This window comes from Sinocyclocheilus anshuiensis, unplaced genomic scaffold (assembly GCF_001515605.1).
Source record: "Sinocyclocheilus anshuiensis isolate Anshui unplaced genomic scaffold, SAMN03320099.WGS_v1.1 scaffold67, whole genome shotgun sequence".
NCBI classification, from domain to species: Eukaryota; Metazoa; Chordata; class Actinopteri; order Cypriniformes; family Cyprinidae; genus Sinocyclocheilus; species Sinocyclocheilus anshuiensis.
Genome location: NW_015552546.1, coordinates 3,463,129 through 3,481,533, shown reverse-complemented (window position 1 = coordinate 3,481,533; position 18,405 = coordinate 3,463,129). Strand labels below are relative to the sequence as shown.

The 18,405-nt window shown below is 39.7% G+C and overlaps 2 protein-coding genes across 6 annotated transcripts in view; both read left to right on the top strand.

The window, feature by feature from the left end:
• LOC107664169 (cytochrome P450 2J3-like) overlaps positions 1-7,507 on the top strand; it is a 10,924-nt gene extending 3,417 nt beyond the window's left edge. For 2 of the 3 annotated variants that reach the window (XM_016454631.1, XM_016454632.1), the window contains exons 3-9: positions 622-774; positions 4,759-4,919; positions 5,546-5,719; positions 5,903-6,044; positions 6,622-6,809; positions 6,891-7,032; positions 7,115-7,507. In XM_016454631.1, the coding sequence (XP_016310117.1) occupies positions 622-774; positions 4,759-4,919; positions 5,546-5,719; positions 5,903-6,044; positions 6,622-6,809; positions 6,891-7,032; positions 7,115-7,305 (1,151 nt within the window). In that variant the 3' untranslated portion in view covers positions 7,306-7,507. Of the gene's footprint in view, positions 1-73; positions 351-621; positions 775-4,758; positions 4,920-5,545; positions 5,720-5,902; positions 6,045-6,621; positions 6,810-6,890; positions 7,033-7,114 lie in introns of those variants that run through there. The other variant, XM_016454633.1, reaches the window with a different exon arrangement.
• A 4,009-nt stretch (positions 7,508-11,516) lies between these two features.
• LOC107664170 (cytochrome P450 2B4-like) lies at positions 11,517-15,584 on the top strand. Of its 3 annotated transcripts, none has more exons than XM_016454635.1 (9): positions 11,517-11,754; positions 11,921-12,074; positions 12,333-12,485; positions 12,718-12,878; positions 13,198-13,371; positions 13,476-13,611; positions 14,389-14,576; positions 14,936-15,077; positions 15,151-15,584. In XM_016454635.1, exons 1-9 carry the CDS (start codon positions 11,560-11,562, stop codon positions 15,339-15,341), a joined length of 1,494 nt encoding a protein of 497 aa, XP_016310121.1. In that variant the 5' UTR covers positions 11,517-11,559; the 3' UTR covers positions 15,342-15,584. The 3 variants fall into 3 exon arrangements, with proteins under 3 accessions (XP_016310121.1, XP_016310120.1, XP_016310122.1); XM_016454634.1 differs by having other exon boundaries at positions 13,470-13,611; XM_016454636.1 differs by having other exon boundaries at positions 11,570-11,777; positions 13,470-13,611.
• The last annotated feature ends 2,821 nt before the right edge of the window (positions 15,585-18,405 follow it).

The following is an 18,405-nucleotide window of genomic DNA, read 5'->3' as shown; positions in this document are numbered from 1 at the left end:
TATATATATATATATATATATATAGCCCTAGTTCTTCTTTAGTTTTTGAATGTAGTGGTTGTCAGTTTGCCAGTCATTCTGTTCTTTGTTCCCTTTGGTTTTTGGCTTATTGTTTGTTCTAGTTTTTCCATTAAATACCTGCACATAGATCCTTGCCCCTGCCTTTTTCCCCAGCTTCTCCACAATGTTACAGTTTTTGACTGGCATGTCTCTTTGACTAGTGCATCTTTGAGCCTATATTTAGTATAAGTAAAATACTTAAGTACTGTTAAAAGATACTCGAAGACTTTTACTCAATTTTTTTGGAATTAGTGACTTGTAACGTGTAGTGGAGTAATTTTCACTGTAAGGTATCTGTACTTTTACTCAAGTATGGTATTTAGGTACTCTTTACACCTCTGAATACCACATAAATGTGGTCTTGGTCTAGATTTGAGCCTCAAGCAGTAGCTATACTGCAAGTCTAAAGCTAAGATTCTGCCAGCCAATGGGGCCAAGGTCAACTTGGTAGACCTGGGTAATCAAGATATTTAGGGCTATGCATCCATTTAAGTTGTCTTTCTTTGTTCAGCTGTCTGTGTATATCCTGTTAACTCTGAACGTCTGTTCTCTCTCTGTAAGGTATTGTAATGGCCACATTTGGTCACTCCTGGAGGCAGCAGAGACGGTTTGCTCTGCACACGCTCAGGAACTTTGGCCTGGGGAAAACATCTGTGGAGGAACGTGTGACAGAGGAAAGCAGTTACCTGGTTCCTGAAATGCTCAAATTGGAAGGTTAAGAATTTTAGTCTCTGTTTTCATTGTTCAGAGGTGCTGTAGACTCTCAATCATGTGCCGCCTCGTCCTGTTGAGTCAGAGTTAGAAACAAACTTCAAACATGCTACTTCACGCAAGTATGCAGACATTAAGGCTTGGCCAAAACATTTCAAGTACATTTATGAATTCTGAGGTGGGTAGAGTATCCAAAAACTGAATTATATATATATTTTTTGTAACTCAAGGACAATTTTTTATAACTACTTCATTAAATGTATCTGTGTTATGTCAAATGTAACCTGATCAGTCACAATACTATAGACTGTTGCCAATCTAATTTTTTTCAACATCAGCAGAAGCCATCTTTACACTGCAAAGGTGTAATAGAAGCTGCACCTGACATGGCATTTATGTTTATTTACACCGACTGTGTTAATCAGATTATGTACACCTATTTACACAACAACTGCATTATTTAAATAGCCTATAAATAAAAAAAACAGGAACTTATTAGAGGGTGAACCTGCAATATCACAAAAAAAAAAACATTATTGATGATTATTGCTCTTGATATTGTAATAATGATCATTAATGTCGATTAGGCTCCATAAGTGATGTTTTATTAACAAATTTTGGGAGAAGCACACGCAGATAATCAACCTGGCCAATTCACTATCAGTAATTACATCATCTATCCAAACACCACGAGAGAGAACCACTATAAATAATCATAGCAGCCTTACCTTCATTCTCTCTAGTCTTTCAGCATTGGCACATCCAATCGCCGCAAATATGTCAGAGATAGAATTATTCCCGGGCGACAACTCCTTCGACACCCCGGGTCCTCCGGCGTCTCCAGTCGCCGTCCAGCACACCAGTGCTCTGCAGGACACCACAGCTGAGCCCGTGGCTGCACCACAGGGCCACCGGCCTTCCTGCGCCGCCACCGCTCATACCTCCAGACACCAAAGCACGCCATCACCTTCGCCTTCCAGGCATCACCCACCTTCCCCCGTGTCCTTCTACTCTTCAGCCCTCCCCTCCGTCCCCGCCGTGGAGAAATGGACCGTGACAGGCCTACGTCAGGCGCTCATCAGCGCCGGCATCAATGTCCCACGACGGTCGAACAAGGCGGAACTCCACACCCTCTATGCTTCTCTCCAGCCAGGGGCACCACCTTCAAACTCCACTCCTCTGTCCAAAGCCGTGGATAAAGCGAGCCAGGTCCGCAGTGTCCTGTACTCACGGCCTGAGCAAACCCCCACTCCCTCGAGGACGGGCCTCTGGCCGTCAGGCCGCAGCAGAAGACCTTCGGCAAGCCTGGGCCACGCCCCGGATGCCGCAGCCGCCAGCCCCCGACCCCCTCCCCGATCAACCGTGCTTCAGCTCGCAGCTCCTCTCAGCGGCCTTCACCTCCACAAGCCGCCACGACAGCGTGAGCACGCCTCCGGTAGTGGCGCAGATCAATCCACAGCCCTTTCCTTACCCCACCCCTGCCCATCCCTCTGAACGCTCTCGTCTTGGAACCACCCCCCGTAGCATGCAGCATCAGGACACAGATTTTGTCAGGTGCGGACGTAGACCTTTTTTCCCTTTTGTCACCAATTTCCCCTTCGTCTGCAGATCACCAAATTGACTGCGGCGAATTCTCAGTCACCCTAAAAAAACACAGCACACAATCCATCACATATCTTATCATTTGCCGAATTCACGATCGCTTTCACCCGTTACGCAGAAGTCTTTTGCACAGTTTTCCCACACAGGAGACGCAAGCTCGGCGACTATCTCGTGTTATCATATGGAGACTCCCACTTTTACACTTACCACAGATTATTTTCTGCTAAATGTGCCATCCGAGTGGCCCAATACAACCATTGTTCTTAGTGGGGGGCTTTGGACACTGAACTCCACAATAGAGTATTTTTAGGCTGCCGTAACATATCATGCGCTGTCTGCCGATCCATTGCCCATAGTATGCCCTTTCATCAACCCGTCTATCCCTCCTTGCCCTGAACCATCTCAGCCCACTTCCACCAGCGACGTCCCGTGCCACCCAAACACCCCAACAAACCCTTTACCCCCCACTTCCACCTACCGCCGCCCCTCCTCCTCCAACAGCCAGGCCTGCGCCAGCTTTAATGCCGGCAGATGCACAAGGCAATGCTGCCAGTTTATGCACGTGTGCAATTTTTGTGGTGGCACCCACGCCCGCCTGATATGCCCCATGCAAAAAGCTACAAATAAAAGTTCTAAACAATACTTATCAACTCCTGTAAATGTTTCTCGTTTGTCTTCCGAATTGCTTCGTCACCCTGACTCTCATTTTACTGATTTTGTACTGTCTGGTCTCTCACACAGCTTTCACCCCGGTGTCGAAAATCTCCCCTCCCAAAGCCTTATCTGCCTTAATCTCCAGACTGCTCTCACCGAAACAGTCGATCTTCTCATTAAAAAAGAAACCGATGCAAACTTCATGATCGGCCCCTTTTCCTTTCCTCCCTTTAATGTTTTCCGTGTTAACCCCATCGGTGTAGCTACCAGGAAATTCTCAGGTAAAAAACGCCTCATAATCGATCTCTCATCCCCGCATAATTCCCCGTTCCCGAGCGTTAACAGCTTCATTCCACTCGAAGAATATTCTCTCCACTACCATGATATTGACCAAGCCATTAACCTGATCAAAGACGCGGGTTGCGGCGCTTGGCTGGCCAAAGTGGACATCACCTCATTAAAGTGATGCCCATTCACCCAGATTTTTGGCATCTATTCGGCATCCGCTGGCATACTAAATTTTACTTTTCTGTCCACCTCACTTTCGGCTGCAGAAGCAGCCCTAAAATTTTCGACGTGTTGTCAGAGGCAGAGGCACTGCCGCAGCAGTGACTGCTCCCGCAGGAGCCTTTATCTCTATTTCCCACTGACGCAGCAGTGTCTGCTCCCGCAGGAGCCTCTAGCTCTCTCTTCTATGGCCACAGAAGTGCCGCTACTACAAGCGACGTCCAGCATCCCATCAGCCCTAAGCCCTGCAAGGTTTGGGGGGTTATCAAGCCCCACTCTGGCTGCTGTCCCGCGCTAATCACATCTTTGGGGGGGGAGCACTCTGCATCGGGCAAATGCCGAGCTCGGAGACCTCTCTCCGGACAGGGGGGGAGTGCCCCGGGTTCGGGAAGAATTACCGAGCTTGGAGCCTTCTCCTCGGACAGCACGCCAAATACGCATACTATTCTTCTCGCTTTATTATCTGCAACTCGTGAAAGAGTGTTTTTTGGGGGAATGTCATTTTAGCTATAGACAAAACAAGCTAAGAACCGTTTATGTATTTGTTGATTGCTTTTTACACATTAGACAACCAATACTTTACACTGGTTATTTCAGTAGCATGAAAAATAAAATGGTTATTCAAACTAGGAATAGATTATTTAAAGAAAGTGAGCAAAGAATACCGAAGTGATCCATAACTTAAGTCTAATACAAGTTATGCACTTTCACAAAAACTCCTATTATAATCTCTTAACCTTTCTACGCTACAAACTGCAATCAACCCTTACTTACATCTTTTCTTAATTTTGCATACTTGAATAACTCCACATTCTCCGTGGTGACGAATCAAAACGCCTCTGATTGGATAGTGCATTCATAAGCTCAACAGAAATGTGTGTGATTGGTAAGGCTGCAAACCGTGCGCAAAATTCAATTTGATGCAATGCAAGCAAATCTGCTGTAAATTAAATGTCACAGTCGACACTTAATTCATTTCACATTTTACTTTAATTGTGACAGTCCTAATTAAAGTAAGTAAATGTAGTTTGTTACTACCCACCTCTGTATGTATTATTGTTGCACAGTATTTAGGTTAGCTTCAAATGCCATTAAACCAAATCTGTTTTTATTTAAAAAAAACTAGTTGTAATGTGAATTTAAATTCATTTACTTGGCAAGATTCTCTTTAAAGTATTAAAACGGTGCTTGCCAGAAACTAACATATGGTTTTCTTTGTTGAAGGCAAGCCGTTCGATCCCCAACATGCCATACAGAATGCCGTATCCAACATTATCTGTTCCGTTGTGTTTGGGGATCGTTTCGACTATGATAACAAGTGCTTCGCATACCTTCTGGAAATTGTGAAGGAGAACATTATTCAGTCAGGGTCACTTACTGGACAGGTATGATTAAGTACTAAATATGTGTTTAGTGTAGCGTCTGGACCAATCAGACACACCATTTTTCATTCATAACTGGAGTCCCTTAATCATGCCGATTTATGCTACAGGCTCTCTGTAGAACTGTACAGTAAGAAAGTTATTTACCTTAATCAGGAAATTAACGTTCTTAGAATTGACAGACAGTTGACCCTGAGAGGTCAAGTAAATATCTACAGCGGATCTAAATATTTATAATTAATTATAACTAGTTATGATTAATTATTCATATTTCCCCATGAGCTGATTCGCTACATTAGCTTACGACTATCCTAGTATCCAGCTGGATTCAGGAGATCAGTCTTGTTCATCGTCTGCTTTCCCGTAGGTTGTCAACACATTAAGTTATAATTCTACTAAACTGGGATATCCAGTCCTGCTCCTGGAGGTCCACCTTCCTGAAGAGTTTAACTCAAACTCTTAAACTTACTTGAAAAGGCTAATCAATGTCTTCATTATTATAAGAAACTAGGCAGGTGTTTTGGAGCTGCTTGAAGCTAAACTTGGCAGGAAGGTGGAATTCCAGGAGCAGGACTGGAGACTCCTGCAGTTGATGCAGCATAGTTATATGTAGCCATTTTCTTTTCCAGGTGTTTGACTTGCTTCCCATCATCAAACATTTTCCAGGGCCACACCAGAAAATTTACCAGAACGCAGAAGAGTTGAAAGCTTTCATCAGGGAAGCAGTCAAAACACACAGAGAAACTCTGGATCCAGACAGTCCACGGGACTTTATTGATGCCTACTTGCTAGAGATCGAGAAAGTGAGATCATCATGACCAATATTATCCTCTCTTTGATGGTAGTTAGTGGGAGCTTAATTCCCAGAGTGGTTGACAGAAATTTTGTTGCAGGACCAACAATATTCCAGGAGTGAATTCACAGTAAGCTGCTAAGGAACTTAGCAGCTCAGTTAAACTGAAATGCTTTTTTTTTTCTTGAAGTAGCAAAAGTCCAACGAGGACTCCACATTTCATGAGGATAACATGGTAATGTCAGTATCTGACCTTTTCCTGGCTGGAACCGACACCACAGCGACCACCATCAGATGGGGCCTCATCTTCTTGACTCAAAACCCAGATGTACAAGGTATTATTTAGGCTTAAGAATTTCAGCATTCTGTATCTTAAACAGTATAGCATGGTACTAAGAAACATGCTAATTTGATTGAATTAATTCCCCAGGAATGCATAAACTGATAATGTATATCTAACATGTTCTGAGAGAGTTGTCTTCTATCAAATCCTTGTGTAAGAACGGACCAAATTTTTTCCTTTATTCACTGAAAATCCCCTTCTCCACCGCTCTCAAATCTCATTTGTACAATATTTCCACATATCCATGTAACTACTGATTTTAAGATGCACAACCAATGACATTTGGTCTTGACGTCAAACCTGGAATGACATATCTTGAATATGCCCAAATGCATATATTAACAGTTGCCAGTTCATGGCTCTCCTGTTGGTCTTTTAATGCTCTGAAGAATTCTGTACTATAATATTCCCTTTTCATTTCCTGCAGCTACTGTTCTGTAAATGCAGTCTGTGAATGCAAGCAGGGTTTTCAGCATTTCAGGAAGTCAATCTTTCAGTGGCTTACTTACACTAGTATTTTAGCATTGGAAAAACATTTAGGCTATTCATCAACTTTCTTTTCCTTACAGAGCAATGTCATGAGGAGATTGTTCGAGTACTGGGTTACGACCGTTTGCCCAGCATTGATGACCGTGACAAACTACCGTACACATACGCCACTGTTCATGAGATTCAACGCTATGGCAACATTGTACCCTTTGGCGTTTTTCATGAAACGACTCAGCCCACAAAACTAAGAGGATTCGACATTCCCAAGGTAATGAATGGAGCATAGCTGTGTTGTGTTTCTTGATTGAAATTCAAGTGTTAGTTTTTCTAACACATTTTGTCTTTTTAGGGCACCACGGTATTTACTAACTTAACAGCAATTTTAAGTGATAAGGAGCACTGGAAGTACCCAGACACTTTTAACCCAGAGAATTTCTTAGATGATAATGGACATTTCTTCAGACCAGAGTCTTTCCTCCCTTTCTCCTTGGGTGAGTCACCTTTAACTATGACTTCAGTAGACAAAAACCAAACACTGCATTTATACGATTGTGTTTTATCTCCATTTATCAGGTCCGAGGGTCTGTCTCGGTGAGACCCTAGCTAAGACGGAGCTCTTCCTCTTCACCACTTCTCTCTTACAGCGGATTTGTTTCTCCTGGCCACCTGGTGCGAAGTGGCCAGACATGAATGGGATTGTCAGTGTGGTCCGCTCTCCTGAGCCATACGACATCATCTGCCACAGCCGAGGATCCACAGAGTGACCATCAGTAGTACACTTTCCAACATTTACACCAATTTCACTAGCTGTTTTAAAACAACTCAATGTTAATTGTTTTTGGGTTTTTTTGCCCAAAATTATATTTTAGTTTAATAGTTATGGTTTTGAAAAAGTGACACATGCTGTACTCATTGTAAAATATAGACTCTGACATCACAAGAAATTACTTCAGTGCTGTAATACCACTGCAACAGTGTAAAGATTTTTTTCACTTATGATGTAATAGGTATTATTACAGACAGGCCTGTACAGGTCTAAACTAGATGTATATCTTGCCTGTATGGTTCATACTCACGTGGAGCCGCACACCCTGTTCGTGTGCATATTTGAAATTGTAAAACTGGTTAATGCATTATGTACATAATTGTATGCATTTCATGTATATGCCTGCAACGATCAATTTGAGTTGAAAAAACACACAACGCTTTAAAATCAAAGCTTCAGTATATTTTTGGGAGAATGCATTAATTAAAAGTCTAGTATTAAGTCTTATTAAAAATGTAAAGGTTACAAGTTATTGTGAACATTTCTTTTAAAACATTTCAATTAGAATGTAGTTAAAATGTGTAAATGTTATTATACCAGTTCATAATCATATAAATACCATGTAAGACTAAGAAAAACAATCCCTGAGTTGCCTAATCGCAGTTGATACAACTTCCTCAATTTTACAATGATTTCCTGATTTGTGTGTGTGACCACTTAAAGTAAAAAATAATTAAGTGCATTTGTGGTCTTCAAAAATGTAAACACAATCTATTTAAACATTTCTATAATGTATTTTAAGAATACACTCATTTCAAGTGCTCTTATTTCTTGATTTAAATCTGGTCACGTTGAAAAAATGCTGTGGTATATATAAAAAAATCCAGGTTATCTTAGTTAATGCTATTGTCTGTGGTCACAGTTTAGTGGACAAAAATTTTTACATCTGCAGTAACAGCTTTGGTCACCAGTCCGGTTTGACTGCGAAGCATTGTGGGATATGTGATCTGTAAACAATGTCTATCCTCCAGAATTGTCCTGTCCTCGATTAGTGCCAGGAGGGAGAAGGAATGTCTGGTCACAAAGTCCTTTTAGTGTCACCACATCAGGCATGGATGCTAAGAGCTGGCGGACAGAAGCATAGCCGTCCAGCACCTCAGAGTCTAGGAGAAGCGGGCAGGACCTGTGTGCTTTGCTCAAAGTGACACCGTTAGGATATTGGACCATCAGATCCCGAAGTGCGTTCTTCAGCTTCATCAGGACAGTGCTTGGTTCTGAGAATGGATGGATGAATGGATCGATAATATAACATGAAAAAATCGTGTTACTACAAACGTAGCATATAATGCAGGACTACAGTAAGCTGTAACTTGTATAATAACTCTGGCAATTTTCAAATTATAGTGGTTATACTGGATCTGGTCTATATGCTTCAAGATAACAAAAAATAAAATAAAAATAATGTGGTGACCATATCATCTACTTTGGATGGTACTTAGTAATTGCCATGTATGATATTTACAATTTAGGTTGGCTGGTCATAGCTGATTTAATCTGGACGTAGCTTGATTAAACCGGTCAAACTGGTCTTCCAGCCTCGCCAGCCAACAGTTGCAACCCATCTAAAGCCAGCCTGCTAAACCAGCTATGACTAGGCTGGAAAAACCTGCCAACCAGCTTAAGCTGTACTCTAAAGAACTTAAAATACACCATGTTTGTCAAATATATGGTATACCATACATGGTCCCAAACAAACGTGGTAATACGACGGTATTCTGTTACTGCCAGAGGGTTTGATCCGTGAACTGTTTGCCCGTATCACTGTAAAATGTCGAGAAAACTGTATTGTAATTCTTTATGGCTAAAACTATGAAAGTCTGACATTTACTCACGAGTATCGGATGATGGTGGTGCTCCTCTAGCGAGCACTGCACTGTACAGCCTCGCTGATCCTCCGGTACCATTCTGTGTCATCTTTAACGAGCCTGAAGTGGTCAATCTTCTTAATTATGACAGCGAATTCTGTTAACGTAAAGTTTTAAAAATCACCCGTTTTGTAATGCATCCGTAATTATCAAATCGGTCAAATATAAACGCAATCTATTATTCTACTTTGAACGAAGTTGTTCACAGCTTCTGGCATTTAAACGCTATCGAAACTAACCTATACACGACTCATTTGGGTCCGAATCGGTTTTTTTTTAATCGACTCTTTCGAACTTCAGAGAATCGTTTGGTTCAGCAATGCATCATGTAACATTTAAATTTTTTAATCAGCGGATTTACGAGTTTGTTGCCATCACCACATACAAAAAGCACAATGTACACCAAGTTTTATTCGATATATGGTAAATCATGGTATTCTTTACCAGTGTTGGGGAAAGTTACTTTTAAAAGTAATGCATTACAATATTGCGTTACTCCATAAAAAAGTAACTAATTACGTTACTTAGTTACTTTGTATGAACAGTAATGCGTTACGTTACTTTTGCGTTACTTTTTACATTTGGACAGGGCTTGCTTGTTTGTTTTTAAAATAAAAAAGTTGGCAAATATAAAAGCCTTTTCACACCAAAAGTGAAATGAATAAGCCTCAGGCTGAAGGGAAAGTAAATTTACGTCCGTACAGTAGAATGTAGTTAGAAAAAATCTCAACACACTTCAGCAATAAAAAAAGACACACAAATGTATGTCTAGAGTAATTTTTGCTTGTTAGTACGGTTGAACTGGATCATCGACGGTCAGAAGCAAAGACATTGGTTAATAGAATGGGATTAAATAAATAAAGGATATTTGTGTTGTTTAACATTTAATTATTGCAGGTTTGTGTCATATTCTGAGTTGCATTATTTTTATTCATTTTGAGGAATACTGAATCTGTGGGGGGTTTTTTGTGTGAGTGAGATGAATTAATGCATATTCATATTTATTTTTGAACTACAGTAACATCTGATTTCTCTCAACATGGGACAGGAGAGCTGTCAATCAATAAATTGGAAACAAAAGTAACTTGCGTTACTTATTTGAAAAAGTAACTCAGATATTCTCTTGTAAATTAAAAAGTAATGCGTTACTTTACTAGTTACTTGAAAAAAGTAATCTGATTACGTAACTCGCGTTACTTGTAATGCGTTACCCCCAACACTGTTCTTTACAGCCACACAGAACCAGTCATAAAAGTGTATACAGTAAGTCAACGGTTTAAAAAACTGCATTTGTAAGGTCTTGCTGTTGTGATGGTCTAGTAACCTGTACGATTCAGTCTGTTTTGCGTTTCGATTGATTCATTAAAAAGAACCGATCACAAAGAACGATTCGCGAGCCAAAACTTATGCGCGTTCGTTTTCGCCTTCGTTTTCAAGAAGCCTAATAATATGTCCTTCTTCATTTACAGACATCGCCTATTAGTTTATCGACACGGAAACTTACATCACATAAGCCGTTATGAATCTAAAACGACACTAAGCATATGTTGTGTTCCTGTGTTCATTTACCTGTGATGTAAGAAAGAAGCAGTTTACGCCGACAGTTCTCTCACGAGATTAAACAAGCTCACTTTTTCGACAATTTTGCATAGGATGGGAGTTTCACCCAGTCACAAATAAAATGGGAATTGCACATTGCAAAATATGGAAGTTATGGTTGCAAGTTTATTATTAATATACCATATTTACATGTACTTCAAGAAATACCAAAGTACCGTCAAACATAAAATCCACCACATGTGTAGCCTAAATAAGTTCATTTTCGTCGTGACTGAATTCTTGTGCTTCACCTTTGTCGTAGTTGTATGGTTTTTTCCCCCTTTACAGGCCTCTTGCATCATGTGACTGAAGAACAATTGTCCTTTCTGATAAGACAAATGTAAGGTAGTCAATCATTTATTTACCAGTCATTCAGTCTTGTGTCACGCTTCATCTTCTACAGTAAACCAGTAGGGAACCATTGTAGACTTTGAGGAATTTCCTCAGGGAAAGGGAATGGAAATGGGAAGCTTGTGTGTGTTCTTTTGTGAGTAGCTGCAATGCTTAAACCTTCTGTTTTGACTGTTCATAGATTATATAGTAGTTCCTGTTGTTTATGCTTGGCATAGGCTATTGGGGTGTATGCATTCATCATATCAGTATCAACAACACAACTGAAAGGGTTAACTGCAAGTCCAGCTCTTCCAGTGTCTCCACCTTCTTCCTCTTTTGCGTTTATAAAACTCACAGGTCGTTCGCTGCTCTTGTGTTTGTCTGAATCTGTCATCATGTGGACGATCCTGATGAAGTTAGACCTGACCTCTGTATGCCTGGCTCTGTTTCTGGGTTTGATCTTTATGGTTCTGTTTGAGATCTTCAGGATTAATTCATGCAGAGGTCAAATTCCACCTGGTCCCAAACCTCTGCCTTTTTTGGGAGTGCTACCACAGCTTATAAAGAAGCCAATGGAGTTCATAAGATCTGTGAGTCTTTGCTGATTTGCTTGGTAGGGGCTTAACTCTTACATATTTTGAAATTAGATGTTTAATTTACAACACACATGTTCAGAAGGTAGTATCACCTTTGTGTTCACAACAATTTATACATTGAATTGCTTTGTTACTTTGCTTTGTTATCTCCTTTGAGCAGGTGTCACAATATGGAGAGATCTCAACTATGTATATCGGAAGAAAGCCAACAATAGTCCTAAATACAATTCAGGTCACTAAGGAAGCATTGGTTCAGGAAGCTTTTTCTGGAAGACCATCTATGCCTCTTATAGAATGGATAACTAACGGACTCGGTCAGTAGGCTAACACGTTTTGAAATGTCGACTACATTATATTTCATTCTAGAACTATTTCTGCTTCAATCGTTTCAATATTTGTTAAATGTTGTTCATGGAATCATAGATGCAAGTAAAGCACCTTTACTTTTAAGAGTGTATGTTCGCTTTTGAGAGCCAAATGACACCATGTCACTTTCCTTCAAAAATGTGTAGACTATGAATTTAGTACTTGATCAGATACAAGACTACAAGGTTTTGTTCTCTTTTTCTTAGGTATTATAATGGTCACGTTTGGTCACTCCTGGAGGCAGCAGAGACGCTTTGCTCTGCACACGCTCAGGAATTTTGGCCTGGGGAAGAAATCAGTAGAAGATCGTGTGTTAGAGGAAAGCCGGTATCTCATTGCTGAAATGCTCAAAGCAGAAGGTATGAAATGTTTATGCTCTATTTGAACTCATTCCACAGTGTTGGACTGCGAACAAGCTCATCTGTGCTTTCAAAGGTCTAACAGCATCCAAGAACTGTTTCCTAAACATTTGTGACAATAATGATGTTGACTTTCACAAATATTTTCAGCATTTAAATTCAAATTTCTATTTATGTTGGACTCCATATAAAAGCACGGATCTTTTTCTCCTGTACTGATGCATGGTTTTAGGCAAGTCTATGAACCCCCAACATGCCATACAGAATGCGGTTTCTAACATCATCTGTTCCATCATGTTTGGAGAGCGCTTCGACTACGATAACAAACGCTTCTCATACCTTCTGAAAATCCTGAATGAAAACTTCATGCTTGCAGGGTCAGCTGCGGGACAGGTATGATCAAATTCTTCATTTTTGGCAGAAAATTATTTTATTGATATATTTGTAACTGGCCACAGCCACCCTGTGTGAAAATAATTATTATCCGTGTGGAAATCGTGTGACCCGCACTGTCTGCATTCCCATTGCCATATTGCATGACATCATACATTTGCATGAAGTTGGGCACAATTTAGTTTAATCTTTAGTTGCATTTGTAATTTAAAAAAAAAAATAATAATAATTTTGTTTATGATGTAATTTTACTTCAGTCATTCAAAAAACATTTGAATCATGACAGGCCCATGATCTTACAATAGTTTGTCTACCTTAGATTTTCAACTTAGCCCCCTTCATCAAGCATTTCCCTGGGCCACACCAGAAGGTCATGCGGAACGCCACTGAGTTATTGGGTTTCATCCGGGATGAAGTAAAAGAACACAAGGAAACTCTGGATCCAGACAACCCTCGAGACTTCATTGATGCCTACCTGCTGGAGATCGAGAAAGTGAGATCACTATTAATGAAAGAAGGGCTCTCATATGCATGCATGTAGAAACTAGCTGTAGGATCAGTAAACTGATGGATTTGTTTCATCTGAAACAGCAAAAGTCCAACGAGGGTTCCACGTTTCATGAGGAGAACATGGTTATGTCAACAGCTGACCTGTTTCTGGCTGGAACCGACACCACATCGACCACCATCAGATGGGGTCTCATCTTCTTGATTCAAAACCCAGATGCACAAGGTGCTAAAGCTAAACATTAGCAAAAGATAAGAACACTACAGTCTTGTTCTAGTAGACGAAGTTCTTGAAAATAGATCTTTTCAAGTAGTGCGGTCACGTAAGTGTAAAATTTGTGGGTCTAGTAGTGTAGGCCTATTATTTTGTGTAAATTTCGAAAGGTCAAAGTGGCGCATCTGCATGACCAACTCAATTGAACCCACTGCGAAAATCTGCATGGAGAAATCTTCCGCACTTCCCTTTTAATAAATGAATGGATTTCAGCAGCGCAAATTCACCAGAACAACTATAAATGTGACTGCATCTGATAATGGCAGTAGTGCAGCAATGTATGAAGAACTGCTCACACAGAATTCAAACTATAACTAGCTTTGTGTTGGTCATCGCTGCGAATTCGCGTAACCAACTTAAATTACAAGCAGGTTCTGCGTCTTGAACTTTTTTGCCCTCACGCTAAACTCCAGATGGCGTGTTTTCATAAATGACCCAGATAGCACACAAACGTCTGCAAGATGTCTGTTAAAGATCACTTGATCTGGAAAGCATCTGCTGAGTACAAACATCTGACAGAAGATGTGTGGTAAATCTGATAGGAAACGTCCTATAGACGTATTGCAGATGAGCAAACACTCTAAAAAATATGCAGACTTTAAACAGATGTCTCCGTGATGTACGTGTACTATCAGGGGACTGGATTTTGCCCGCCAAGCACCTTAACACTATTCTATATTGAAGTTCAAATGCCGATATTTTCTACTTCCCTTTTGTCGCACAACACAGAGCGATGTCATGAGGAGATTGTTCGAGTGCTGGGTTACGACCGTTTGCCCAGCATGGATGACCGTGACAAACTACCGTACACATACGCCACTGTTCATGAGATTCAACGCTATGCCAACATTGTACCTCTTGGAGTGATTCATGAAACTATTCGCCCCACAAAACTACGAGGATACGACATTCCCCAGGTAATGAATGGAGCGTGGATGAATGACTGAAGTTACTTAAGTCATTTTTCACTGTAAGATTTAACATAAGCACTGGCTTTCCCTTAGCAATATGATTGTAAAGAACTGTTCATATTAAGTCAGATATTTTTGATGAATCGTTTGATCCAGACAGTCTGAAACATTCGTTCACAAACAACTTGAGACTTTGAGGCTTTTCATAAGCCTACACTTTTCATACACTCTTGTAAATATATTACTATGTAAGAAGTGATTCCAGTATGAAACATGGAACTAGATAGAGGGTTAAATATGACCCTGGGTTAAAAGTTTCATTTGTGAAAAGTTCAATTCAACTCTGCTAAACTTTCCTCATACAGGGAACTATGATCACGACAAACTTAGCGGCCATTTTCAGTGATAAGGAGCACTGGAAGCATCCAGACGCCTTTAACCCGGAGAATTTCTTGGATGAAAATGGGAACTTCTTCAAACCAGAGTCTTTCATCGCCTTTTCACTGGGTGAGTCAGCTGTTTGTGAACAGATTTAACCATTAGGAAAAGTTACTGTAATGATTTGTGTGTTTGTTATTAGGTCCGAGGGTCTGTCTCGGGAAGACCCTGGCGAGGACGGAGCTCTTCTTGTACATCACGTCTCTCCTACAGCAGATTCAATTCTCCTGGCCGCCCGAGCCACAGTCCATAGACATGGATGGGATCATGGGTATCGTCCGCTATCCTCAGAACTTCAACATCATCTGCCGCAGCAGAGATACTAAAGAGTGACCATCAGTAACTCCAAACACAACATACAGACATCATTATTCATCATACTTACTGAAGAACAACAAAGCTGCTGAGACACACAAGAGCATCTTGGCTCATCTAAATCATTGTGTATATCAGTTATTTTATAGATTAACTGTTTTCAGGTAATTCTGATTACAGGAACAAAAATAATTTATTTTCAGTTGTTACAGCATCAGATGACACTGATGCATCTTAATAGTTATGAACATTTATTTTAGCATAAGCATATAATTGTGTTTATGCAATCGAAAATGAAGTTAAAATTTTAATTGTTTGGATCAGTCAGTTTGACAGCTTTTTTATTATACTTTTTTTTTTTGTATAGTAAATGTATACACATGTGTACTTGTATATGATTTGTATTTTACTTCAATTGAAAAACGATGGGTAATCAAACAGCTCTCATTTAGAGAATAAAGGTTTTTAAATCTGCAGTAAATATATTTTCGTTTTTTTCCACCAGTATCAATGAACATTAATGTGTAAATTTACAGTCAGACTCTGCACAAGAGCACATTATACAGTAGTTATTATGTCCGCACGTTTAAAGTCGTAGAGCTGGTTGAGTTACTGGATCATGTTTCTTGAATGATCATGTTGTGACGTGAGCTTCATGGTCATCTTCCACAGGCTGAGCAGATGGTAATGGACAATCTTGTTAAATCTTTTACCTAATATGAAATTTTGATTTATCTTAATCATACAGCCCTACCTAATAAACAGAGAAAGGTACACAAGAACTATTTAGAACTATTTTAGACTGTTTTCACTTGTAAAGGGTGATCTGTGTGCATATTTCTCTCCTGATTCAGGCGAGATTACTTTTTCACTATAGAGAAAGCAATATTGTGAATAGAGGACTCATATTTTAGCTGGAAGCAACATTAAAAATATCTTGATGGATTTATTTCTTATAAACACGCAGCTTTTCACTTCACAAGATGTTAGTTGATGGACTGGAGTGGTGTGGATTACTATGTTTTAATCATGTGTTTGGATGGACTCTCGTTCTGATGGCACCCATTCACTGCAGAGGATCCATTGGTTAATAATGGATGTGCAAGTTTTTTTTTTTTATCTTGTGTGAGAGGTGAGGAAAGAGCTGCTGAGACTCCATAAGTAAGAATATGAGTTACAGGTAAAACATCACTCTCTTGTGCTCTTTCAAGTATTGCATATGAAAAGGATTACATTTAGAAAGTCTCTAATATTGCATTATGTTTAAGGCATTGGTTACTTGTTGCATTGATGCATGCCTAATATGGGCACTGAAGTTACTGTGGATCTTCTCCGAGCAGCTATCTCAGTAACATGTTTTTTTATTTTTGAAATGTGGACTTTATACTATTTCATTCTATCTTTAAAAGTACACTTTTACAGTAAAAGGTTCCAAAAGGAGGTTTTCACAGTAGATGCCAATAAAAACCTTTACTTTTAACAGTGTATGGTCGTTCTTAAGAGCCAAACGACACCATGTCGCGTTGCTTCAAAAATGTGTATGAATTTAGTTCTAGATCATATCAGTGTTGCCAGCAACTTTTCAGGGAAAGTAGCTGAAGGCAGGTTGATTTGTTGCGAAAAGTTTCTAAGTGATGTTGTGATGTCATTGGATGGTGACATCATTACGTAACCATGACGCAAAATTGCATCACTCTAAGAAAATTCCATAAAAATAGGGCAAAATGGGTTAATATGAAAGAATTTTCTGTATTGATTTAACCTGTACTTTAAATTACGCTTTGCTTTTGTGTAGATTTGTAAACTTAAAGGGATTTCTCACACTCATGTCATTTATATATGAAGGTAAAAGAGTAGCAAAGCTCAAGAACTTGTTGATTTGTACGGTGACCGGGATATTAATTCGTGGTTAACGTGAAAATGTTGTGGCCACGCGATATGAAGTCGTGGCCTCAATATCCTATACTGAGGGAACAACATTTTTTCTATTGAGGGAATGACATTTTCTTTTGCCCACGATTGCCTTACCTTTGCTATCATTTCACTGTCACCTATCCCTTTCCAGACCTCTTGCATAGTCTTATTAATAAAGAAAAGATTAGGTTGTAGAATATCCATTGGCTGTGCTGAGGTTTAGTGTCAACGGTGAACATCATGGTAGTAGAGATCTTTGAGATAGTCGATTATTTACTAAATTTGCACAACTTGTCTTCTGCAGCCTGTTTTCCTCTTTGCAGTGAGTGAACTTCATTTAGATGCATTCACTGTGTACATTTTTGTTCTTCATGTCTTGAATGTTTAGAACCTTGCAGCCTTAGCAGTAATAACTAGACAAAAACATGAACCAGCACGTCAAACTCCCACTCCTACTGTCTCCTCCTCCTTTCACTCTGTCTTTATAATGCTCACGGTCATCTGCTGCTCATGTTTGTCTTGAAATGAATCTGTCATCGTGTGGACGACTCTCATGAAGTTAGACCTGGCCTCTGTGGGCCTGGCTCTGTCTCTGGGCTTTATTTTTGTATTTTGTTTGAGCTCATTAGGATTAATTCCTACAGAGGTCAAACTCCACCTGGTCCCAGACCGCTGCCTTTTGTTGGGAACATACCATATTTTTTGAAGAACCCAATGGAGTTCATAAGATCGGTTTGTGTTTGCTTCGAGTATAGAGGCTTTGTTTTTGTGGAAAGATGTCTTGAGTTCACTTTACTCTGTGAAACCTGATTGCTATGTTGCCTTCATTCACTGCAATGGGTCTCATTCACTAAGCATACGTATGCACACATTTGTGCGTGAAATGTGTGTACGATTGATTTTAAGAACAAATCACGAAATTTGTAAAAATATATAGTAACAACTAAAACCACATGTACGCAAAAAGCACTACTCTATCATGTAAAGAAGTTAGATTTCATCCTAAGTATGCTGAATGTTGCATTAATTGTATTATAATCCGTATATAAATTATATAATAAAATTTATTAAATAATACTATTTTATTTTATCTTAAATACATTCCAGATGCACCTGTATATATATATATATATATATATATATATATATATATATATATGTGTGTGTG